General features: G+C 38.5%; 1 protein-coding gene across 1 annotated transcript in view; it reads left to right on the forward strand.

The window, feature by feature from the left end:
* The window catches only part of igdcc3 (immunoglobulin superfamily, DCC subclass, member 3), a 74,883-nt gene extending 51,483 nt beyond the window's left edge, over positions 1 to 23,400 (forward strand). Inside the window, exons 6-14 of the mRNA XM_028440734.1 lie at positions 1,446 to 1,604; positions 9,013 to 9,178; positions 18,841 to 19,088; positions 20,439 to 20,603; positions 20,830 to 21,018; positions 21,330 to 21,434; positions 21,569 to 21,704; positions 21,819 to 22,029; positions 23,275 to 23,400. Coding sequence (XP_028296535.1) covers positions 1,446 to 1,604; positions 9,013 to 9,178; positions 18,841 to 19,088; positions 20,439 to 20,603; positions 20,830 to 21,018; positions 21,330 to 21,434; positions 21,569 to 21,704; positions 21,819 to 22,029; positions 23,275 to 23,400 — 1,505 coding nt within the window. The remainder of the gene's footprint in view (positions 1 to 1,445; positions 1,605 to 9,012; positions 9,179 to 18,840; positions 19,089 to 20,438; positions 20,604 to 20,829; positions 21,019 to 21,329; positions 21,435 to 21,568; positions 21,705 to 21,818; positions 22,030 to 23,274) is intronic.
* The last annotated feature ends 3,926 nt before the right edge of the window (positions 23,401 to 27,326 follow it).

A 27,326-nucleotide genomic window follows, 5' to 3' on the forward strand; every position in this document is an offset into this window, starting at 1 on the left:
CTGAAGGTCTGGTCGCTCAGGTGTTGGTCTTCCATCTTTTAAAAGCTGTCGTTTTTCCTCAAAAAAAAGTTTCTTCATCGTCTCTCGTGCTGTCATCATGTCTGTAGTATTATCCTGCCCACTAGTGAGAGAACGTAGCAGCTGCAGCAGCCACGCTGTATAAATTCACTAATGCACTCTGAACGTACGTATAGCATTTAGCATTGCACGGTTATGTCCAAAGGCAACGTAAAGAGCTGCCTTTTTACGTAAATGGTTTTCATCTTGGGGAACTGACTGGGGAACACAAAAAAACACGCTATGAGAACAGAGGCAGAGCAACAATGTGGAAGAGGGTGTGGCCTCCTCCTGCCTTATAGCGGAGTGAGACTGTGCAGCGTCTCTGCCGTACCAGGAAATAGCGCTGTTTAGCTATTTGGGCTATGAAAAGCACAAAATGCTGACACTTTCAAACTTATAGGTACTGTAGGCTATTGGAAATTGAAAATAAATCATTTCTAATTATATTATAATTAAAACAAATAATCAAAATTCACCCTTGGGTAGGCACTGCCTACCTTGCCTACCCTGACTGCACGTCATTTCCATCTATATATATATGCTTGTAAGGGACAGCATGTGTAAATTCTGTAGCGTGGCTTGTTTCAGAGCAGGTCTTAGGGCGCACTCAGCAATTCATCTCCAAATAACTGAGCTGTTAGAGTTAGAGTTGGCTGTTGGAGTCTGTTGGATTATGTGGCCCCTTTAAAAGGAGGACCCACATTACGTCATGGTAAAAGCGAGCTAGTCAGTGTTACCTGTCTCTAGTTACTTCTCTGTGCACCCACCGTCCAATCCAACCATCCTAACTTACAACCGGCCGTCTCCTCATGCAAACTTTGCCATCATCAAGTTGTTTCTGTAAATGTAAGTGAGGGAGGGGCGTTCGTGCTCTGAGGCGGTGCAGAATCGGTTTTATGTGAGAGTCACATAGGGGAAATGGCAAAAGCGGTGACTCTTAAAACTATGAACACAAAATAATCTTTTAAAAAGAGTATGGTGGCATTGCATAAACAGAAATCTGAAAACATATGCTTTTACAAAGTGGAAAGTGTCATCTTTAGGGTGTCCCTAAAAACACTCTGAATCCCACAACTATATGATAATGCTCAGCAACATGCACGCCAGTTGAACTGCAAGCTCTTACCTGTGATAATATTGCCATGCATAGGAGGAAAAAAAATCACAGCTTCTCTCACTGTTGGTGCCTGTAAACACCTGTCATTGCATTTTCTTGGTTCTCATTCAGCTGAAGTTTTAAATTCACTTACACATAATCCCTGACCTGACATCAGCACACACAGAGCTGTACGTGCACACCAGTTATTTCCTGTTGATTTCATAAATGCTCCTTCATCCTTTACCTCTTTACATATGGTTATTTTCTTTAATGTGTCTCTGCTTAGACGGTCGTCCCATTGGTGTGGAAGGAATTCAAGTACTTGGCACCGGAAACCTGATGATCTCAGATGTCGGGGTGCAACACTCAGGGGTTTATGTGTGTGCTGCCAACAAACCTGGGACCCGCGTTCGACGGACTGCTCAGGGACGACTTGTTGTCCAAGGTACACCCCCCCTCCATTAATCAGTTAATCTGTGCAGAATGTCTATATGCTCCAGTGGGTCACGTGCTGTCATTAATCTTCTTGCTGAGCATCTCCAGATCATCTTAAATTGGAATTCCTGTGGGTGGACAAAATGCATAAATAATTACCTTGATGTAAATGTAGGCACCACCTATTGGCTGTACCACTGCTTTATTGCCATCAAAGGCTGTGCCCTCATGCTACTAGTAGGTTTCATGTAGGTGGTTTCTGACCAAAGTCCCTACTTGTTGGGTGATGAAAACCACGCATACTCAGGATTTTGCATAATTTTCACTCCAATGTAATTTGAAGCCTGTCATAACATTTTAAAGAGGTTTTCATATTCCATTAGCTCATTGATTTATGAGTGTCAGGGCATATTATTTACATCTAAGATTTAAATGCAATGACTATAAACCCACCTCTACATTTAATATTCAAGAGGGAATAGCTCACCTTCGTCACTGATAATCATGATGTTTATGTAATTTACCCTTTATTCTTGAACTGTGCTGCTTGAGATGCATTTGTCAAGTGCTCAATGGATTAATAATTTGTTCAGGAAGGTTAACTCCGAAGCCTATAATGGACTTTGTAGATTGTTTCAATAAGCAAAGTGCAAGCATAGGAAGGAGGATCAATGTTTTCCAGTAGTTCAAAGGAATGTAACTTGTAATTTCTGAGAATGTTCAATAACTGTTTCTGTGTTGAGCTCAGTTTTAGACATCACATCTTCTCTCAAACTCCTCAAGCTGCACAAATTAATCTTCATGTCTGTAGAAATGCAGTTTAAGATGTCTACAGAGATGTTTTCCAACAATGGCAAACCTAATGAAAAGTTATTGCGTAGGGTATATTGCGTTTGAAATTACATGATTTTATCTTCCAGAGCAAATAGGATCTTCAAGATAAAATGAGTAATGTTTTCAGCCCCATGTCCTCAGGGAGATGGTTAGAGTTGGAACAGAAGAGTGTAGAGAAAGAGCAGAAAGACCAATAAATGGAAATATTGAAGCGTAATCCATGATTAGATACTGTGTGTGTTGTGGCTTTTTTTGTCGGTTGAAATGCCAGGGACTTTGAGTGTGTGTTTTCTGTTTTTAACTGTGTGCTTTTGAGCCAGACTATTGACTGTGTTGTCATATCACTGTTTTTCCCTCCCCGCATTTTGAAATTACATTGTTTCACAGCAGACATTTAAGCCACTAATGTGATCATTCACTCCTGTATTACATATAAATAAAAAGCTGTTGACTGTATTTAAAACATTTAATGGGATTCAATTTATGGAATTCAAATAAATTGAATCCCATTTACTGGAATTACTTTCAGTGGAAACTTTCAGACAGCACACATGTCTCTGAAAATGTTCACAAAAGAATACGTTTACACCAATCTCCACAATGACCAAATGTGACAGATGATCATTTTTCCCCATGACCTCTGAACTATGAAAGCCATTGATTTAAAAACACTTTTTTTAATGTAACGCTTCTCTTTGGATCTGGATCACATAGATTGTGTCTTTTTGAGTTAAGTTAAAAACCTACTAGCTAGTGTCTAGAGAGAAAACATTGGAATGTACTAAAGAAACATGCCTATTTTCAATCATACTCATGTTGGAGGCATTTATAAACCTGCCAAATCTCTGTGTAATTTTAATAGACATAAATTTGCTTAAAAATGCCAGCAAAAAAAATAAATAAATCAACCAATTCCAGTTGCCTTTACTAAACTATGATACTTAAAGGAATTGTGGATGATGTTATTTTGGCTTCAACTTTCAGGTAGATCATCTTAACTATTGGTCCTCCTAGTTGTCAATCATTCTGATTATATCTTTATGTTAGGCCGTCGTGCTCGTGCCCGGTGCGCACCGGGTTCTTTGAAAATGGATTTTCAAGTGTAAATCTTATTTTGGAAGGTAAGCTTGTATGACCGATGCCGACTCCAACTTGTAAACAGAGCTGTGCACGAGGAAAACTGGGCTCGTGCACGCTCTCTCGCACACGTAGGGATTCCCTCTTGAGCAGGTAGAGTATTACACGTGCAGATTGCGTTTCTTTTCTAAACTTTGGGAAAATTGTCCTTTATACCTTTAACTTGACCTTGAAGTCTTCACAGACATGTCTAAAACTATGCAGTACAATGCAGAAATAATCCCCGCCACCTTTTGCCACAAATGCATTCTCTACTTCAATATACCTTGAGAGACCACAAAAGAAAAAAAAAAGCATGGCATTGTATGGAGGGTTAGCAAATGTTTTGCTCTCATGGACATTATTCTAGAGCTTTTTCTCTCTCAGTAGAGTTCACCTATAAAAGGCCAGCTCTGTAGAGAAAAACAGTTGTCCCTCCTACACATTTCAATGTCAAAACAACAAAGCAGCATTGTTGAGTGACTCTATTATAGACTATACAGCAACCACTTGGTATACGATTAAAGGATGTTTCAGCATCCGACCATATAAATAAAATGCTTATCGCATGAAGAAATGGTTGGAAAGACTCCACTGAAATGGGCTGTATAGTTGAAATTTGTGAGCATTATATTGACAATCCTCAAACAGATAAAAGTTTGCATGTGTGTGGGCTGACATTTTACCTTGTGTTCTCATTTATTTTCTCAAAAAGCCAATTTTGCTCATACACGTATCTGGTTAAAAGGGCCCAATCTAAACCTACAGCCACTTGCTGAGCTGTAGTTTCACTTGTCTGGTTTCCCATGAAGAGTTGAGTTAAGTGCTGGAGCATGCATACCTGTCAAGTTTTGGATTTGAAAATAAGGGAAATTTTCTGGCGCCCACTACGAGCCGTCCCAGCTGCCCAACCAAGCTCCAGTATTCCTTATATTTTAAGATAGGTGTACAAGAAATCTAAAATACCCACTTGTCAACCACTTACTAAATACAATTATGTGATTAGAATCTGGTAGGTCGACCTTTATTAACCTTGAAATGCTGTGAACATTCTTACTAGGGCTATATATATATATATATATATATATATATATATATTTTCTCAAAATGTTGATATATGATATGAATCTTGATAATTTTATCAAATAAAGTCTGACCAGAAAGACAATTCTGGGTTAAATTTGCTGATGCAAAATGCTACACAGACACATTTATTAACAAACAGCTGATCAATATGTGCACTCATTAATCCATCTAACTGAGCTTTACATGTTCTGAGAAGTAAAAGCAGCGACTCCTAAAACTAGTATTTTGATACATAATGTAATATATATAATAGCTTACTATATATATATATATATATATATATGAAATATTATGGTTTTCTATATCGCCAAAATAGAAAACTCGATACATCTTGAATCTCGATATATCGCCCAGCCCTAATTCTTAAATTATAAAACAGCCTAAATAAAAACATAAATGTGTATATGAAGCACATGTGTTTATTTAATATACTTACAGTTTATATACAAGTCAACACGTTTACTGTTAATTTTACATTGCTTGTCTTTAAGTTAGACATGAACATATTATTTTCATTATATATTTTCTGATAATTTCTCATGCTCACTCATGTGGTTCTCTGGTATTCACTGATGACTTATTAGACACATTTGTTGCAGACTTTACATCCTTTAACACTTTTATATATATATATATATATATATATATAGCAGTGTATATTTATGATTGGCTGATTTTTCATGGTGACTTACGTAGTTCCTTCCGCTGTGGGAGACGTTATAATCTCAGTTATTAATCTAACAGAACGTGTAACTGTGTCCCATCCTGCTGCTCTTTAGGAACCTAAACTCTCTGTCACATTTTACAACGTATTTACACCAGTTCTTAGTTTTTTCACCGGAACGTCTTCATCCATCATCTCTCTTCTGAGTTGTTTCCGGGTTTGTTGTCGTTGTCGGCACTAATCTCGTGAGAACTGTCACTCAGGCCATGTCAGATGGCAGTTCTCGCGAGGCTAGTGACGGCGTTCAGTTTAGTAAGGGATCTTTTTATAATTAATACATTAAAATACAGGATAAAAATACAGGAAAATACTAATACGGGAAGATGGTGGGAAAGAGGGGTGAAATACAGGAGTTTCCCAGCCAAAATTGGATACTTGACAGGTATGTGCAGGAGTTACCACACTTATGAATTTATGAGGGGATGGGATCAGAATGCCTATGTTTTCACTTTTTGCATCACCAAATATATCACCCTTTGCTAATCTGCCTCTCATCCTTCCTTGGAGTATCACAGTAAAGCAAGAAAAGCCTTTTGATGCTAGTTTAAAGAGCCATAGGGTTTTGACCACATGTCTGAGGCAGGTGTGTGTGTGTGTGTGTGTGTCCCTGAGCATTAATCGTCAGAGCCCAGAGAAACCTGCGTCAGCCTCGTTCTCATATTGATCTGATGGGCCACACTTTGCTTGAGCCCATAGCATTATCGATTCAAATCAATATTTCATTGCATCTGCGTGTGAAGTCTGAGAGCGGCCTTCGCTCAAGCGGGGGGAGAAAGACGAGAAACCAGAGATGTTAATTACATGTCAACATCTTTTGGTTTTTATTATTGATTTGTCGAAACGGGTGTATTCTTAACATTAAATAAATATCTAATTCATCTAATTCTAATTAGATGAATTAGACATTTATTCTAATTCATCATGATAAAATTATTTTACTGAGCATTCTTGAGGAATTTATTTATTCGCCACTTGACACCTTTGTGAATACAAGTGGCAAATTCAGGAAATTAAAGTAGACAAGAGCACTCAGGAAAGCATCCCACCTCAACTTTAACATTCATGCGATAAATAAATTAACCTCACTTTGGCTACATGAGAAACACTGTGCTCAGACCTTTTCAATGGAGGGACGAGGAATGGACTGTGCTGATAATGTAACCCACACCCTTACAGGTGCAAATCAATATTTTCCTGAGTTTCCCTTGACCTGTGCGCTAAAGTGAGACCTGAAAGAACACAGTCAATGTTAATGGAGCTACAAAAAGAGATAGAGCTGTATAAAAGGATTATATCAGGCCGTCGCCTGCTTTCATTCAAAGTGCCTGAAGGGTCCAAAGATTTTCCAATAGCGGAACAGACTTTTGTACCTATGACAGCCAATGGAAAGCTCTGATGACCAAAGACAGGCTGTCAAAACTGGTGACACGGTATGTTGACAGCTCAGTCTCAATGAGAAATGGGACCGAAGGAATCACTTAAAACTTTAATCACCAACTGTTGCTTTTTTCAGCCTGTTAAAACAGTGTGTTTTTCAAATGTGTTGCATACTAAATATGTTGTCATTGAAATGGTGTAAGTGTTGGATTCCTCACAGGTCTAATAACACGAGCAGCAGCAGAGCTGGACCATAAGTTTAGTTGGAGGGACAATTGTGAATTTTTTTTGTCATGCATTTCAAAATGCTTCATATTCAAACATTTGTACCATGCAGTGATAACTGCAGGATACAATTATCTTATATTCATGTTATAATTCAATAACTCATTCAGTGCCAGCCATTTTTATAATTTCTACCCACTCAGTGCCATCCGTTTTAAGTATTTTGACTAATTTTTAAAGACCCACAGAATTTTTTTTGTTCTATGACAATCTGGATTCTGACACCAGATCTGAAATATTAAAGTCTCTAATTTCATCAGAAAATATAATTTTGTTTCGAGCTTGTTTTTTTCTAATGTAATCAGCAGTTGACTAGAGGCAAGTTTCACACAAATTGCCAGTTTGTGACAAAAAGCTAGGAAAAATGGGTTTTTCTGAAAAAATCTATTAGTGACTTAGAAGCAATTATTTTTGCTTTCGAGACACCTCATCACTGGTTTCGTTCTATAAAACTGCAAAAACAACACTAAGATCCAGGATTTTGATGGTAAAATTATTAATATTTTGTTACCTATGTCAGAGTTTAATGAATTTCTTACAGTATTTTGGCGTTCCTCCAAGTCTCTCCTCCCGTCATTCTCCACACACGCAACTTCCTCCTGATCCCGGACATGCCGAGTCTCACCGCTTGCACCGGTTTTTTTTTTTGATAATTTTCTCTCACTATCACGACACTCTCAATAGTCTACTTAGGTTCCACACATGCTCTGGTCGAGTGTGAGCTGCCGCCATTTTCTGTCTTGTAAACTCCTTTCCTCTCCCTCTGAGCGCTGCTCATCATGGGTGATCTCTCATCCAAATGTGCGCTGCTGCCACCTACATGTCACTAGTTAGTCACTACATCATGGTACAAGTTAGATATTCACCGGAGAGCTTCGTCACACTGTCTCCTAGCAACCCCAGCCGAAAAACACAATTCACATCTATAGACGTGAACGCCACTCAATGAGTTCAGGTATTAATATAGGGGAAGTGATAAAAAGCAGCAGGAATTAAATCAGTCTGTTAAAGTTTAGCACTTAAAACAATTTGTGCCAAAAAAAAAATTTCACTCTCATATGATGAAACAATAAATTGCACTTCTTTATTTACCTGTAAATGTATTGTTGTGGTGAAGTGCTTTAGTTTCCTGATGTACCACTCTTCAGTATACTGCTGAAAAATAAGTAAATAAAGAGATCACTTAAAAATCAGAATGTAATTTCAAGCCAATCAATTGTTGATCAGTTTCACCTGCTGTTGTGCAAGTGGCAAAAAACAGGTGGAAATGAGAGGCAATTAGCAAGACAACCCCTATAAAGAATTGGTCCTGCAAAGTATTGAGTAACCACAGACAGTCTGTCCTCATCCTTTCTAGTGGATTTTTTGGTTACTTTACTTTTTTGCGAGTGCTCATCTAGGATGGCACTTGCTGTTTGCAAAGTAGGCATGTCTGTCATCATAGTGTCAAACGCATGAAGGAGATACAAGGAGTCAGGCCAGTATAACAGGAGATCTGCTATCTGCTCCTTTGTGCACGGAGGAACAGAAGTAGCGCTGCTATACAAAATGACCTCCAGTAGGACACTAATGTGCTCGTTTCTGCTCAAACTGTCAGAAACCCACTCTGTGAAAGTATCAGCCTGTGATTTTATTTTATTTTGAAAATCCAGGTGATTTTTTTTTTTTTTTTAAATTTTGTATCATTCTTTTGTTAATTTGTTCTTAAAGCATTCCTCTGTGTTATCACAGATTCATAGATCAATGGACCATCATTTTATGGATGGGCCCCAAAAAGCTGTCCCCTTTATTCCCCCGTATAGATGGCTCTGTCTCCACATGATTGTTCTTCAATGTTCATGTCTGTGTTCAACCACCTTCAGGTACAGTGGGGGTCCCCGCTCTCTGGTACCTTTATAATCCTCTGTTGACACTCTTCAGGGACTGAACTTAATTCTGCTTAATTTCATGTTTCAACCATGTCTCGTCTTAACAAATCAATTTCTTTCTTCATCAGCTCCAGCAGAGTTTATTCAAACTCCTCAGTCTGTAGCGCGACCCGTTGGAACCACTGCCATCTTCACCTGCCAAGCACGAGGCGAGCCTGAGCCACAGATCACCTGGTTGAAGAACGGGCAGATTCTGGAGCCTGGAGGACACGTCAAACTCAGGAACAACAACAGGTAGATTAGAAATCTCTCTCAAACTAAAAGTAGAGCTTCTGTATTGCTGCTGGTCAGAATTTTAATTTACGTTAATATCAATGTATTAATTTTCCTCGAAAATCAACTGAGTTGTTGTATAGGCGCTCACCTCAGACCTGCTGCAGATTATTCATGGTCAGCTTCTTGTTTGCAGCCCTCACAGTTGATCAATGTTGGATGCGGGTCACAAATAATGTGAGTGTCAGTATTAATCACTGCTGCCTTCATCTGATCATTGGGATCATCACACGTTCAATTTCTCCGCGTTTCCGTTGCTTCCAACGCTGCAGCTGCTGGAAATAACGGCTGCCAAGACATTGGCCTGACTTTATTTGTGCCTTTGTGCATGTATTGACTGCATGTTGGATGCTTTCCCACGGCAGCCGCCACCAACTGTAGGTGGAGGAGGATACAGCTTGCTTAGTGAGCACTCTGAGCGATCACTGTGCCAAGCAAGAGTTGAAAAGCTCTACAGTGAGTGGATGTAGACACAAATGGATATAATGATGGCATACAGATAGATACGTAGGTATTGTCATTAAACTACCAAATATTCTGCAGGACATTTTTTTGGTCTAAATTGTGATGTACCTACCTCAGCAAATTCATACAAACAGCAACATTATCAGCACAGATTCAAGCAGAATCAGGTCAAACTGTCGCTCATTTGAAAAGGACAGCTTTCCAGAGTTACTTCTTGAACTCACTAACTGAAATTACAACTCCCTCAGAGTTGGTATTGGTAAAATTATAGTTGTCTATTTATGCTTTGTGGTTAGCTGATAATTTGACATTTTTATTGTTGCATTAACACACCCTCCAAACACACTTTGCTGATGCTGGATTCAGTCATCTATTAAGCCAGCAACACTCCTGTAAAAGCAAAAATGGAGAGGTCACACAACACTCAGGACCACTAACAGGTGTGTGCACAAGACAGGATGGAAAGATAAACAAAATAATAATGTTAAAAAAAAGAAGAATAATCATCCCTGACACTGTTGTTCCATCTGTGGAAAATGTGTCCCACATAGATTATCTCTCCTGTTGTGGTCCTAAGATGTGTGGGCAAAGTTCAGATGTTTAGATTAAACCCCAAACTCTGTACAAATAAGCCTATAAATGAATACCCTGAAATACCCTCATGTTTAATGCTTCTAGCATATTGCTTTGTACAGGGAAAAAAGCGGTACAATGATAATAATAGCGGTATTCACATCAGTCTTAGAGCTTTGAAGGCCTATTACTAGTGTCATGCCATGTCACCGACAAATAGCTGAAAAAAATAAAGCTTCAAACACTTTTCCTTAACTTTTGTCTGCACGTTGGGTATATTTTTACTTGTTGACCTGTCTTGAGTCCAGCCTGTGCCTCTGATGTGTGGATGCCTCTGCTCTTTGTACTGTTTGTCTTGTATAACCACACACATCTGCCCTCTGTGCATGTTGCTATGATTCATGATGAAAAGAAGTATGTTGCAAAGGTATTTAGTGTGCTCAAAAAAAAAAAAAAAATCAGTATTCATGCTACACTGCAAAGAGTAAAGGGAGCACACACTTCCATCGCTCACAGATGGCCTTAAACTCCCACTTACCTACATCAGTCTATTAGTCAAAGAGATAGAGTGAGGGACTAATAAAGAAAGAAAGGGAGAGGGGGAAAAACGCAGGAGAGGCCAGATTTAGATGAAGAATAAAAGAGGAGCGAGATGGACAAGTGGTTGGAGCAGAAATGATGAGTCGGCAGGAGGAATAAATGAGAAGAGGAGGAAATAGAAAAGGTAGTCGGAGCATCAGGGCGTTTCCACTTGCCACTATTACTGCATGACCCACTGTTATATGAATCTCACGCATCACAGACTCCGCTCTGTGATTGGTTGAAGAGGCAGGCCTCAGTTTGAGACCTACCATTAGCTAATTAGCTCATAAACTCTGCTGGTTGACCAAGAAATGCAGTCAGTCATATAAAGAACCGAGAGGCTGGATGTGCATCTCCACAATTTGCTCAGAGTAGCTGAACCGTATTGTGAGTCCAAACACATTAAAATGTCATTCATTATCACATTCTGTAGAAAAGAACCACAGATTATCTGAGGTTAGTCATCTTCAGCGTCTTAAATCATCTTTATCGTTATCAATATGACAGTTTTATTCTAATGCATTTGTGGGTTTTCTATGGGTAATCTGGTTCCTTCATACAGTACCTGTAAAATGATACAGTTTGTGTTCAGTATGAAATTGTGGACAAAAGTAATACATTTGTTTTCATTTTCAAATTCAAAATATTGCATTTCAGGATCATTTCGACTAAATTGTTAACAACATCTAATGTGAAGTACATGTTCAGGACATTTCCTGCTATTGGTTTTGTTGAGAGTACAAAGCATTGTTTTTGTTGTTTTTTTAAGTAATCATTGACAATTTTATACTCTAAGACCTAGGTTCCCAAAGTGAGGTATGGGTACCCCCAGGGCTAGGCAAATTGTCATCGGGGGTACATTAATAAAAAAAAAATACATTCAAAACTACAATATAAATCGACCGGCAGTCAGGAGCCTCCATGCATTGCCACAAATGACACATTAGTCATCGTAAGACTACCCATGGTTTCAGATTAGCGTGACCCCATTTTTTAATAACACTAATTTTTGGCATCTCCAGAAACTTTTTTTTTCTTTCTGGAATTAGCTTTTGATAATGTTTGTTGTTGCCAGGATTAGTGCACACAGTGACGAGATGCGCCATATTGCGCTTATATTTGAGCTATAGAATACAGTTGTTTAAGACTGATTTGTGTGTGGTGTTATAATTTTAATAATAATAATAATAATAATAGTAATAATAATAATAATAATAATAATAATAATAACATTTAAAAAAAAAAATTTAATCAGTATTTTTTTATTGTTATAAATTCTTAGACATCTGAGGGGACCCCATTTGAATGTCACGACCCCAAAGTTGAAAAATACTGCAGTAAATTATTAAGTGTGCATCGGTAGGGGGTATATGGCTTCAGGTTAAATGTCTGAAGGGGTACGGGACTGTCAAAAGTTTGGGATACACTGCTCTAGCACAATTATTTACAGCACTGCTTAGATTTTATCAAAGATTCTACCACAAAAGTCAGTGATTGCACCCATTTTGCTCCTCATCTGAACTATTAGATTTCCCCTTTATACAAGTTGGCTTAGTTTGAAAAAAAATGAGGATTTATTTTCAGCCTGAATTCCTAAAAGCCACATACTAATTATTTTGGGTGATTAAGGTCCTGAAATTAAGAATTTGGGGAAATGAAGCCAAATGTATCTCACAAACAAAGCTAAACCTAAACTTATTGTTGTAATACGCAAACTGATTCAAGAGCTCCAGGCTGCACCATTATTCTGTTCTCACGTATACGTGTGCGTTATCTGATTGGAAGAAGAAAAATAGCTAGGAGAAATGTTTTAATTAACGTGTGCGGCTGGTACTCTGTGTGTTTGGGATAAGGAACACTCAGAGGTTTCCCCCCTCAGCCATCTTTCATGATGCTGACCTTCAAGAGCAAATCGGCCAAGGGAAGGAGAGAGAATTGATCGCACATGTCATTCACACGCACACACACATACAAAACGTATTAATCAAAACGAAAGTGAGTCTGTGTGTGCACAACAGCCCCATTGTGCATGCCATCATTCATTTTTGTGCACACACGTAATCAAACAAAGAAATTTGCAAGTGTGTTGCCCTTTAGTCCTCCTCTGTATGCACTCTTTACACGCCAAGCACACGGAGGGAGGACAAAGCTGAGTGAATCTCTGCATTTAGGATGCAGTGACGTCACAGGAGAGTGGATTGTCTGCTTGTGTAAACAGACATTACTGCTTAATGGTAAAGGTGTATGTATGCATCACGTCTCAGGCCACACGAACACACACACACACACACACACACATCCAATGTTATTGTCAGTCTTCTCATTAACGGCGTTTGCGGAGCAGGCTCCTATAAATCATGGTATCCTGGCTATTAGAAGCCTCTATACGAGCTGATGCTAATTACGTATGAAGCACTTGTGTCTCTGCGGTGTCTAAAGCCTAGTATTGTAATCAGCCAACAACCAACTGTGGTTCTACATCTTAAATGTTGCAACTGAAACAACACCAGATAATCTAAACAATGAATCCAAGTTAACCCTAGAGCACAAAGAGAAACATGTTTGAACCGGCAGTGAGCGCTCTGTTTTCTGATTGATGGGAAACATATGAACAATCTGTCTACCTCACAAACCTGAGGGTTTTGTATCTGAATCCTTTCAAAGACTCCTTTCACCCTTCTCTTTTTTCTCTACTTTCTCCCAGACCTCCCTATTTTGTTGCCCCCCCCATCATCACAGAAAGCTGGGGCCTGGGCTTTGGCCTTGAACTCTGACCTTTCCGCAATCAGTCATATTCCCCGGCTCGTCCCTCCTCTTGGGCTAAAGACAGCTCATCGTTCCTCCTCCTCCTTTTTCTCCTGTTCTCTCTTTGTCCCGATGTCTTTTTCTTTTCCCTTCTCCCTGAATCCCAAATTGGCATTGCTGGCTTTTGATGGGGTGCTGATCCTAAACACAACAGAGTAAACATCGTCTTTGCGGATAAACAGCGGCCTCAACTGCCTCAACTGCCCCAGTGCCAGCCATCCCCCAGGCCCGTCAGTCTGCTTAATGGCCTTAAACAGATGAGAAAATGATGGTGTCGACCTGTCAGGACAGCATAGATTTTCAGCTCCAAATTCAGCTCATTTGTCTTCTACATTTCCTAATTCTTTATCTCGTGGTTAATTCTTTATCTCTTCATGGGGATATTACATAGTATATCTATGAAGACATATGGCTTTTGATCAAGTTTTTTTTTTTTAATGCAGCATGAAAATGTCCCAGTCATGAGTCAATTATGAGAAAAAATATTAATTTTATTAAAAGAAGGACAAGGAGATTGTAGATAGTGTTGCTGTAAAAGCTGTTTAACTGTATTGTTTTTATAGTTCCATTAAAACCTACCTTCTGTATATTCCATGGTATGTTACAACGTTAAACCAGAACAATCACAAAGGCAAAGGTGTTTTTAAAAATGATCCCACAAAACAATCAAAGCCTTCCCCCAGGAAGTACTAAAGGAAGTTTTGACTGCAGGTGTGAAGCTTTAGTAACGGTCCATAAGTATGTGAATATGCACGAGGCCGGACGCTACTGTACCTCCTCAAACAAACAGGCTCTTGTGAAATTGTTTTGCCCTTCCCTTCACACAGTCAAGAGGCCCATCCGGCCCCAATAGCATTGGGTAGTTCATCCCCTGAGGGCCTTTTTGGTGCGTCTGGTCAGCCCGTACTGTCTGCAAACACTCCATCCATCGCTGATATGAAAGCCTGTCAGAAATGTGACGGTTGAGTAGCGAGCTGAGAGCTGGTGACTGCTGCCACCTCAGGGGTCAGAGGTGACATTGGCTCAGAGCGGGTGAAACACAGAGGCCTCTCTGACCTGATAATTATCCAGATTGAATCCACCTGGCAGACCGAAAACAAATAACTCCTCCAGTGCATAACTTATTCTGCTCCTGACTACGGGCGCACACACTAACTGTACCACCTCGCTTGAAAAGGAAATATTATTGATTCAATTATCTATTCTTGCTCTTGACCTAGAACAGAGCTACATAAGACTAATGCATTGGATTTTATATAGCACTTTATTGGACACTCAAAGCGCTTTACAGAATTAAGGCATTATTCTTTCAGTCCACACTTCGTGGTGGTAAGCTACTACTGTAGCCACAGCTGCCCTGGGGCAGACTGACGGAAGCGAGGCTGCCATAGTGCGCCATCGGCTCCTCCGACCACCACCAACATTCACTCACACACTACATTCATACTAGGCAATGTGGGTGAAGTGCCTTGCCCAAGGACACATTGACAGATACCACTGGATCAACTGTCCCCCACTTGTCAATTTCATCTGACAAACCAAGCCGTGCTGTCTCATTTCACAGGTCCAAAGGATGTCCAATAAAGACACATCCAGGCAAGATGGACTGGCATTTTCTGTCCAAACCAGTCCACTACATTATCAGTGAACACCATGTAGAAACCGTTATTAAGCTCAACATGTGGCTCCTTATGTCTTCATTTTAATTATTATTCCCCCCAGAAATCCTTAAAAGGGTGAAACTTTTTAACCCCTTTTTACCCTTTTCCATTTTGCAACTTCTTTTGTCCCATTTTTGCCCCTTTTCAAAAAGTTCGTACACATTTTTCAGACTTTAGCTACCCTTTTCCAATAAACATAATTTTTTTCCTGGTTTTTTTTATCCATTTTTGCAAGTTGTTTTTGACACTTTAATCCAATTTTTGTCCTTTCCAAATAAGCCAACTTTTGCCCAATAAATACCAGTTGTTTCCCTACATTTTGCATCTTTTTGTTGCACATTTTTGCCCTTTTTCACTATTGTTTGACACAATTTGCTCATTAAAGCTACCCTTTGCCATTACATACCACTGATTCATCTTTATTTGCCCATTTTTTGGCCGCTCATGACGGCTTTTGGCCCATTTTAGTCACTTTACAATCTTTTATTGCCACGTTCTTGCCACTTTTGGACCATTTTTGGCCACCTGTTTCCACGTCTGCTTCCACTCGCTCATCAAAAAAAAAAAAAACAACGTAGCTGACCAGACCGGCTCACTTCGGGTCGGGAGTATGCCAGTTGGCCAGTCCACCCCTGCATCCAGGCTGACATGGTGCTCCCCTATTGTCTTGTTTTTCTCTATGGACTCTGATGGCACTTCTCAATCAACCATTTGATTTAATACGCAGAAGAACCTTTCTGTTCATCTATGAAAGATGGCATTCACGTTGACAGGTGACAGGTTATTCAATCCCTATATGGCATTTCACTTCAAATCAAAAACAGTAACCCAGTTCTTAATGTAAGAACTGACAATACAGTAAGTGATAATGAAGATCATGCTTTGCTCATTCAAAAGCTTTGTTGTTTTGAATGAGTGACATTTAAATGCACATTAAAGATAATTGATGATTGGAGTCATTTTATTGTTGTAAAAAAAGTAATAGTGAATGCCACCATTATTAATTTTATTTATTACATTTGTAGAGTTAAATGTAGAGTTAAATACAATAAAATCACAACAAGAAGCAATATGTAAATATCAGGAAAGATTATTTGACAAAATGTTTATATTAGGCTACATTTTCTTTAGAGTATCAAAATATATTCCTTTAAACAATCAATGCCCTTGGAAGATTTTTTATCATGCCACATAATACAGCAGAAATGACCTTGGAGTATAAACGTTGAACTAATGTTTCAGACAGCATGGCTGTATATCCATAAAATAGAAAATGCTTTTAGCTATTGGACAAGAAAGCAGTAAGGGCTTGAATTGTCTTTTCGCCTACACTAACCTACTTACATAGAAACGCATACATAGTCGAAACACGTACATCGCTCCTTTAGGTCTCGAAAACTCCAAACAAGAGCTAGCTGGGAGGGAAAACAAAGAGGCAGAGATAAGGATATGAGGACAAAGAGTGGCAGAGGTGTGTGCGTGCACCAATGGGAGTTCAAGTGCGTATGGATATGAGCGTGCTTGTCTCCGAATATGAGTACATTCTGTAGATGATAGGTTTTATCGACAGGGGTGAATTACATTTTTTGAAATCTTTAAATAGATTCATTGACTCACGTGGGACTTAGAATGATTTAGTAAAAGACCATGTGGCAGTAAAAGCGTGTCCATCGTTTCCTGCTGTCCATCATGCGTGATGTGAGCCACAAATCTCACACACTGTTCTACAAAGTACCTTGGCCACTCATCATGCTGCCACATTTATCTTTTGTGCAGTATGTAATCTTCATCTGAAGTATAATTTAACTCAGAGATTGGCACCTTTTATCTCAGTGGGGGCCACAGAAGTGTAATTGTTTGATCTGAGGCCCACATTATCAACATTCATGTCAGCATTTAGAATAAATGTGAACATTATCACAGAAAAGATCAAAGGGGATTTTTTTCTATGTTTTTGTAGCCATCTTGTGGGTTTTTGGAGTCATTCAAATTTTTTTTGTATTTTTTTCTATTATTTTTGGTGAGATTTTGTTGTATTTTTTGGAGTTAATTTGTGTATTCTTGTTTTGATTTAGTTTTTGGAGTAATTTTTTTTGCTGTTTTGTACATGTTTCTGTCATTCCGTGTATTTATGTTGGTGGGGGTTTTTTTTTCTTTTTCTCATTTTGTGTGTTTTTGGAATCAATTGGTGATGTTTTTTGTGATTCTTTTTAGAAAAAAAATCATTTTTGTATTATTTTTTCTGTATTTTTGTTGTCATCTTGTGTGTTTTTGGAGTAATTTTATATGTGGGTTATTATTTATTTTTTTTTTTGTCGTGGTGTATTCTTGTTGTGATTTAGTTTTTGGAGTCAATTTTGTTGCTGTTTTGGATATGTTTCTGTCATTCCGCGTATTTATGTTGGTGCTTTTTTTTTGTTTTGTTTTTTCCTCATTTTGTGTGTTTTTGCAATCAGTTTGTTGTGCCCCTGCACCCAGGCCGGAGTCTTTAATCTTCAGGCCAGGGTCTCCTAAAGATCCCAAAAACAAAATTTAAAACCAAAGGAGACCTGGCGTTCCAGGCTGTGGCCCCCAGACTCTGGAATAACCTGCACCAGTCTCTCAGAGCGCTCAACTGTGTGAACTGTTGAAGACTTTGCTTTTCAGAAAAGCTTTTAGTTAACTGGATTATATTTTTCTATTATTCTTTTATGATGTTGCTGCTCCTGTGATGTAAATGTACCCATGTTTTATTATTATTTTATGATGTTGCACCTGTTGAATTCATTTATCCACAGCGCTTTGTGATTTTTCTCTGCAAAAAGCACTTTATAAATAAATTACTTACTTGCTTACTTGTTTATTGTGATTTAAAAAAAAATATTTTTTGGATTATTTATTTCCGTATTTTTGTTGTCATTGTGTGTTTTTGGAATAATTTTGTATGTGGGTTATTTTTTTTTTTTCGTTTTGTATTTTTTTTCTGTTATTCATGGAGTCAATTTGTGTATTCTTGTTTTAATTTCGTTTTTGGAGTCATTTTTGTTGTTTTGTATATGTTTCTGTCATTCCGTGTATTTTTGTTGGTGGCTTTTTTTTCTCTTTCTCATTTTGTGTGTTTTTGGAATAAATTTGTGTCGGGGGGTTTTTTGTGATTTTTATCATTTTTGTATTATTTTTTTCTGTATTTTTGTAGTTGTTTGTGTGTTTTGGAAGTAAATTTTATGCTTTTTTTGTTTTTTTTCTGTATTTTCGTAGTTGTCTTGTGTGTTTTTGAAGTAAATTGTATGCTTTTTTGTTTTTTTTTTTCATTTTGTGCCTTTATTTTGGGGCCTACACAAAATCAGCATGTGGCCCCCAAAGCTGCCAATTGCCCATGTCTGATTGAACTTGTACTTCTCTCATGAAGCATTTTCTGAATGTTGAACATTAAGAGAAGAGTCAAGAAATGTTTCCAATATGAGAGGAAATTAGATATACCTAATACTGTACATTAACACACACAGTGGTTATCACTTATAACAGTTAACGTCTTCACTTTCTCTCCTTCCCTCACAGCACACTGACGATATATGGCATCAGACAGGATGATGAGGCCATTTACCAGTGTATCGCAGAGAACAGTGCTGGCTCCACACAGGCCAGCGCTCGCCTTACTGTCCTCTGGGCGGATGGACTGCCTGGTGAGCCCACCAATGTCAAGGCTGAGGCCCTCTCACCAAACACCATCCAGGTGTCCTGGCAGGAGCCTGAAAAAAACACGCAGGACATCATTGGATACGTTCTCCACATCCGCAGGATGTCAGGTGGGGGCCAATAAGCAGTTTCAATGTTACAAGCAACAAATAGCATTTCAATAAGATATAAGTGAAATGAAATCAAGTGAGGTTTTTGTAAAATCAGGGGATGATTATAATAGCAAATACAGCTACAGGTAGATTCTTTCAGAGACTGAAAGATGTTTCAGCTGCTTCAATAATATTAAGAAAAAAAGAAAAAGGTTATCAGTAATCCAGCTTTTACTCAGCACTAATTCAATTGTAACATTGTTTTATTTAATATATTCAATATTTGTAAAAAAAAAAAAAAAAAAAATAGTAACAATAGTACAACAATGAATTTGTTTCCCCTTTTCTTAACTCCTTTTCCTGACAAGGCAGGGGTGTCAAACTCATTTTTGGACAAGGGCCAAATGCTGACCAGTTTGATTTGAAGCGGGCCGTAGATTTTAAAGCAATGAATGAAAAATATCAGATAGCAGGATCTTCAGTTTAAATTCCTTGTTTGTGACAATTTTTTGTGTAACTTTTGGAGGAAATTTGTGGGATATGTTGTGAGAAAGTGTAGGATTGCTGCCATGTGATAAAAGAAGATGAAAATTGTGAGCCCCTGCAATTACTGTGGATTTTCATTGAATTTGAGTAATTTGAGGAACTGAGAGATTTGTGATAATTTACATAATAATTTATATTTTTACTTTCTCCCTTGAGCCAAATTAGATGACGTTAATGGCTCGAATTTGGCACACATGTATTTACAATTGCCAGCCTATAAAGAAAAAAACAAGCAAAAACAAAACACCAATCCAAAAAAAATAAGCCCAGTGCTGCTGCATGATATTTATATTGTCATTAATTGAATGAACGCATTTGTTTGATTGATTTTATGTGGCAATCCAGTTGATGTGGTGTTTGTTTACAGCTCTGATGCCTGTACATGTACATGTCAGCCGTTTAGAGTGTAGCGTCTTCTATAGAACCAGCTGATGTTTTCCACAGTAGTGCTATTGGATGGATAATTAAGAGCCCTGGGGACCAGCCAATAGGATCAGCTGTGATTATGCTTTCAAGATGGCATGGCCCAATGGATTGAGGGTCTGAGGTTGATAGCTATTATGGCTGGTTGTCTGTGAATTAAAAGTAATAACATTCTGTATCGTTCCCCTGTTTCTTCCTGCCATTATTATTCATCCTCCCAGGGGGCAAACATAAAAGATCTGCTAGGATAGTCATAGAATTGCTAAAAACTAAATAAATAAGAGTTTATCATAATAATTTGATAATTAGACACAATATTGGTTGTTTAATGTATTTCTCTTCCTGCCATGTTATCTCCTCACTTTATTCCTTTTTCTGCCTCTGTCGACCGTCCTTCAGATCCAGTAGAGATGGAGTATGAGGAGGCAGTCAGCAAGGGGACGCGGCAGCAGATCATCCGGGACCTTGAGCCCTCCACCAGTTACACCTTCTATGTTAAAGCCTACACATCCCACGGGGCCAGCAATCCATCTGAGAGGGTCACAGAGAGCACACATGGAGAAGGTGGGTAAAGATGAGATCATTAAAGGCCAGTGTCAACATTTGCATACAGTCGGTTGTCTTTACAGTGAGTTCAGGTCACACACGAGGTTATAAACAAGTTGTAAACTTGAAATTCAAAGATTACAGCTTTAATTTAGGGCTTGTTATCATTTTATGTGAATGTTGTTGTCTGATCATCTTCTGCTGCAGCGTTTGACCTTCCTAACCTTCCTGTTTCATGTTGCAGTGCCCGCTCCTCCCTCTCTCCACACCAAAGTGGTGAACAGCAGCGTTGTACAGGCAACATGGGAATCTTCCTCTAAGATGGGTCAACATCACGGCTTCAGGCTGTATTACAGGAGAGCACACACCCCACGGTTCACTGGTCCCATCACTTTACCTCGAAACGCCACCCAGTACAACATCACTCAGCTTGGTGAGGCATGGTGGGGGTATTCCAGCAAGCGTAGTTGTTGTTTGATGTTGACTGTTGTTGATGATCTGCTTGGAGACACATTGAACTGGAAAGAACATAATTAAGGACGATATCCAGAATGTATCAAAGTACACAAAGTTTTTAGCACTCCCATGTTAACGGGTTTGTTTTAACCAGGAGCAGTTAACAAAAACACATATTTGTCATAGCAATGTAATAAAACGTTTAAACAAAAACATATACATATGTAAATTTAAAATGCATCACACGTTCCCCTTCAATTTGTATTTTATAACCTTTTCTTCTCTCAGAATCCTCCCTGGTCTATGAAATCAAGCTGATTGCATTCAACCAGCATGGAGACGGGAACGCCACTGTGCGATTTGTTTCACTGCGGGAGGCACTGGAAAAATCAGGTGAGTCTGACACATTTTACCACTAATAAACTGTGTATGGCTCAGAAAGACAGGTGCACACAGCTCAGGCCCAGCTCTTTGACATGTATCTCTGATGACCCCCCCCCCCCCCCCCCCCCCCCCCCTTCCCTCAGTGCTGGATGAACCATGTGACTGCGTGAAAGAGGAAGCCAGCAAAACATCCACCACTGGCATCATAACCGGCATTCACATCGGAGTTACCTGCATCGTGTTCTGCGTCCTCTTCCTCATCTTCAGCTACCGTGGCAGGTCAGCAGAGACATCACGTGCTCATTTATGGCAACAATAGGATTTTAAGAGTTTTTACTTGTATCTACAGCAGACATGCGTTACATGTGAGTGTTTGTATGTGCGTATTCCTAGGTTAATGATGTGTAAGAGCGTTCAAGCCACCCCTCAGGCTGGGCATAGCGTCGTGCTGGAATCCTCCTCCTCTTCCCAGGGGGCCTCCAGGCTCAACGGCACTGCCAGGAGAGAGATGGAGGTCAATGGCAGCACAGCAGGGAAAAAAGTAGTAGACGGCAACGAGCTCGAGAGACTTTTCACTCAACCCACCACACAAGATACACACATGGTGAGTTTGGACAGTGAGAGCCTTCTAGGTTAAAGAAGGAACTACTATTGTCTACAATGGTCTGTGTCTAGACAAACACTAACCAGTACTGATTCTGTCTTTTTTGATTTTCACCACGACAGAAAAAACCAACAACAACAACATCTTTACCGCACACCGTTAGAAACGTGAAAAGATAGCAAAGATCATAGATCATTCACTAAAACAGGTCATATATTCACCTTTTTGTCCTGACCCACAAGCAGAGGTGAAAGTAATGGATCACAAGTACTCACGTTACTGCAATTCTGTACTGTAATGGGTACTTTTTGAAGTATATTTCTAAATCGGTAATTTTTCTTGTACCTATGTCCGTTTTAAAAGAAGTAAAGTAATTCGTAAAATTTCTACACTCAACCTTTACTGAGGAAATTATATTTTTTTGTTTTAAAATGATCATTGGACATTGCAAAACTACAAAAAATTAAATGACTAAACAAGGCAAGGCAAATTTATATGTATAGTACATTTCATACACAAGGCAACTCAATCAAATAAAAACCAATAAGAACATAAAATCAGCAACAAACACGTTACAAACAACAATGAAATGCATCACATCAAGTTTAGCTATAATGTATGTGTATGTGTATGTGATTACACGACTTTGGGAACACTACGCTGCGTCGCGTTTCAGACTGGACTCTTTTCAACGTTGCACTTCTAAATAAGAAGGTAAACAGTAGCGCTCTGGTGTTAGTTGCGGTGTAAATTATACATGTAAATGGATGAGAAAGACACAATTGAAAGCTTTGAAGCTGCATGTGAACATGTGTCTGTGTGCGCATGCCTCTGCTACAGGAGAACAACACTCACGGACACAGAGGCACGGTTAGCTTAGCATGTCAGCAGTTTGGCAGTAATGGCAAGATTTATTACCAAAAATAAACGTGGTGGGTGAAAGTAACTAGTAACTTTTATTTTGAGTACTATTTAATTGAGTTATTTTTACTTGTACTTCAGTATTTTATGTATGTCTTACTTGAACTTGTACTTGAGTACAACTTCATTCAAGTAACAGTACTTTTACTCCAGCTCTCATTGGGTGCTAGGACAGAGTACCAATAATTTAGGCCCCATAATGCCCCATACACCAAAATACAACTCGTGAAAATGGTTCAGGGCAACTTCAAAAAGAAAAAAAAATATTTAAGAAGGATTTTTGTCTTCAGGATTATCTCTCTAACATCTCTCGTGTGTTTTCAGTCCGACTCCTACATGCTGAACGAAACCCAGGTGTCGACGATACCACTGGACGAATTCCACATGCAGAGTGAGGGACAGTTTGAGGAACCTCCTGCAGCAGAAGCAGCTCTGCCAGACCAAGGCTGATCTTGTATGAAGGCCAACTTCACTCGACACTTGACGGGTGTCGTCTTAGACTCTTCTCTCTCTCTCAGGTTGACAAAAATAGTTTTTTTGTTTTTTTTTTCCTTCTTGCGCAAATATTTTTTTTTAATATTATTATTATTATTATTTGTAAGTTAAGAAGTTTTGGAAGATCTGGGACTGGGATTTTAACCCAAGCTGGTTCCAGCTGGAAAAGCTTCTTAAATGTTTCTGTTTAAGTCTTCTGTTCATTTCCTGGTGTTGAGCAAAACAGAGTACATGCTCCAGAATGTTCTTGTTATAGAATGATTTAATTTTCAAGTTTAAAAAATACACATATCTATATATCTATATATATCTTTATTGCCTAAATGTCAAAGCGGTTGTAAGTTATTGGTCTTATTTCTACTTTTTTGTGGATGTCAAAGACTTTCTGCCTGCTTTTAGCTACCAATGATTCCACCTTATTATTCACAGAAGACCTCAGCCTCTTTCCAGGGATTTTGATAAATTCTGACTCAGGACTTTGTTTCAGTAATATCAACCTTTTTTATGAGTTTTTGGCCTTCACACAGACTCCAGACTTGGCTGTGTAAACCTTACAACTTTAAAGATATGAAGAAGAAAAAAAAAACTACCTCAGCCGGAATGAATGTGTTGCGGGAAGCTTTTAGGGACATTACCTTCCCTTGTGCTCACACTTACTTTACATGTGGAGTAACTGGTTTGAGATATTCCAAGATCAGGTGCCGCTCTACCTCAGATGTCAAGGATCGTCTCTCTCTTCTCCTGCTTCTTAAAGTCAAATGACAAAAAAAAAAATGAGAATCCAACGTAAAGCACTTCCAAATGCTGAAATGTATTGTTCTACCTCAAGATAACAATGGTAATGTTGTCGCTCTTTGTTTGTTTAATGCATAGTGAACCTAAACCCCTCCCCTTTCCACTCTTGTCCCACTTTTTGTTTGGCCCTTGTTGATGAAAATGTCATCAGTACCTCATGCAAACTGACACACATAGGTTGGGAATATGTATGCATTTGAATATTTTAAGTTTATTTGCTTTTATTTCTTTTAAAATGTGTTTTTAATGTAGTTTTCTTTTTTTTAAACTGTTAGAGATACACTGCATTTGAAGTAAATCTACGCATTGACTACTGTCCAGCTCTAAATAAGACAAGGGGAACAAAAGCAACATTTATTTGGACAAAACATCAAAAGATAACCAATCTGAACCTTGTGGTGTTTTTTTTCAAATCCTGTGTGTTTGCCAGTTGCGTGTAATCGTCTAATAATGAAGGTTCTCATACACTTACTGTGTATGTATTAAAAGGGACAAGCACAAAACTTAGCTCAATGTCCAACTTTAGTGATCCACGGTTGACGTTATCATGCAAACTGATTAGGAGGCATGCTTCTCTGCTGGCTGTTTGATTAGAATATTAATACCTCCCTTTTATAATTAGCCTTTACTTTACCAAGAGGCACAAAACTCATCCTGAAATATTTTACTGTTACATTGCTCCATCTTTAGAAATGAAATAAACACTAAGATTGACTTGCAACTTGCTGCCATAGGTTTTTGTTTGGAGTTGCAAGCTAAGGAATCGAATTGAAAGCTTCTCCGAATAACATTTTCTCGTGTCGTATGTACTGTAATCACTTCAATCAGATTAACTCAAGCAAATCCAATTGAAATCAACTAATAGATCATGTTTAACATCACCTTGATTTACATCATTCACTGCATCTGTTCAGGAACCGAGGGAAACTCTAGAATTATTGACAACATAAAATATGTGACAGTAGGAAAATAACTGGTTGGTTTTTGATACTGGAATTGGAAATAATATAAGTCAAGTATCTTGTCTCTATATCTATATCTCTTCTGCCATGAAGAACTTTGACAATGACGGTTTCAACCACAGCAGATAAGATATTTATGTATCAAGTCTTGCACTGTAGTTTTATATAGAAAAACACTCTGATCTTTAATGTTTGAGTCCCAACATTGGCGTGATATACATCGTATCAACACACACCTGAGGGGGAGGTATTGATCCTCTGAGCAGAAAGTAAAGAAGCATGTGATCTAAAATGTTGAACTTTTCCTTGAATATCTCTTATGAGTCATATTGATCTCTAGGAAGGAAAGCAGATAAGCTCAAAAAAAAACTCCAATAAGTACAATTGACAGCAGTGTATCTCTAAAGCCTGTTCTCTTACTTTGCTTTGCTGCAGAAATCACGCTCCTGTTCATTTTACCTCAAATCACCTGCCTCTTTTATTAAATGAAGCAGAAGCCTTTTTTACACTCCTGGTGCCCAGTTAGACTGACAGTCGCTGATCCAGCTTGTCTGCTTGTTACTCTTCCTTAAACCACAATTGCTGCTTAGCTGTCTCCCTCCTGTCAAAGCAAACGGGTGAAGCGCTTCAGGAACATCGGGCTCAGAATATCGCTGACGACCGCAGACAAAGAGCTGGCTGAGGGAGATACACGATTGTTGCGTGGCTTAACAATCACAGGGCTTCTCTCGCCGCTCTTCGTCTTCACATTGCTGTAACAGGACTCGTACTGATGCATCATGGTTAACCTACCTCAACCCTGCCTTTGGCCTTTCACTCAGGTCTTATGGAAGGAAAGCATACAGAGTAAATGAAGCTGAGGAAGACGCATTTATGTCGAGAAACACAGGACGGTGTACGTATCTGTGTCAGTATTTGTCAGAAGATGCTGGACAGACAAAGCAAACACACACACACACACAAATTGAGGATGTACCGGTACTTTTGATGACCTTTATGTTATGCACTAACTTTTTCAATGGTTCATGCTTAATTTCTAGCAGATGTGGATGTTTTTATTATACTTTTTTTATCTCTCTTTTTTATTTCTATTGTACTTTGTGTGAATGAACTGGTAAACGTGGGTGGCACCTATAAACTCACACACAGTTTCTAAAGATTGGTTCATCATTTTCTTTTTTCAGCTAATGTGAACATTTCCTTCAGTGTTTCATGTTTCTTGGGGAAAAAAAGAGCCAATATTAATATTAATGTTAATAACAAAACCACACTAAAATGTTTAACCAAATATCAATTTGAACAACCTTATCTACTACTGTATATATGTTCTTTGGAAAAACTGGGATATTCAGTCAGTCAGTTTGAAAATACAGTGGAAACAGTTTACATCAATACCACAACAAAGATGTTTCTACAAATAAAATTAGGTTTCAATAATGTTTCTAAATGAGCATGTATTAATATAACACATTAAAATGCATTTGGTTAATTTAAAGCCTTTTTGCTTTAAATATCACACACCACACACACTACATTACACATTTGACATTGAGTTGACATTTTAATTACAGAATCATCTTTTATGTGAGTTGTTGGTGTCCCCCACCAAGGAAAACCATGTGTGATGTTAATGCAAATCGACATACTGTGCCATTTTCACTTCAGTGACATTTGTTTTTTATATTTTTCTTGTATTTCTTTTGTGTATTTATGTGTTATGTACTTTTTTGTTAATATCTTGCTAGTCTAGTAAATAATTATACTGTCAGTTGTGAAACAGCAGAATGTTGCCCGGCCTTATTGTGTGTGTATTTAATAACATTCAGTATGGGGGGTTCCGGCTGCTGCCTTAATCAGTGTTTTGTCTCTGTTGAAATGAATTTTTTTTGCAAGTTTTCCTTTCTTCCCTCTGTCCTTTCCCAGTCCATTTGTGTAATATAAGCTAAATCTCTTACTGCCCATATTTCACCTGTGGATGTGATTTACTGGAATTGTGACATACTGACGATCATGTTTACGTGATTACACACTGATAAGTCAGCTTGTCGTACTGCTGTGTTAAATGTGATTTAAAGGAGCGTTCAGAGCTGTCCTCATTGACGGACTGGTGCTGTAACTCCGTCA

This window comes from Gouania willdenowi, chromosome 3 (assembly GCF_900634775.1).
Source record: "Gouania willdenowi chromosome 3, fGouWil2.1, whole genome shotgun sequence".
In the NCBI taxonomy this organism is placed as follows: Eukaryota; Metazoa; Chordata; class Actinopteri; order Blenniiformes; family Gobiesocidae; genus Gouania; species Gouania willdenowi.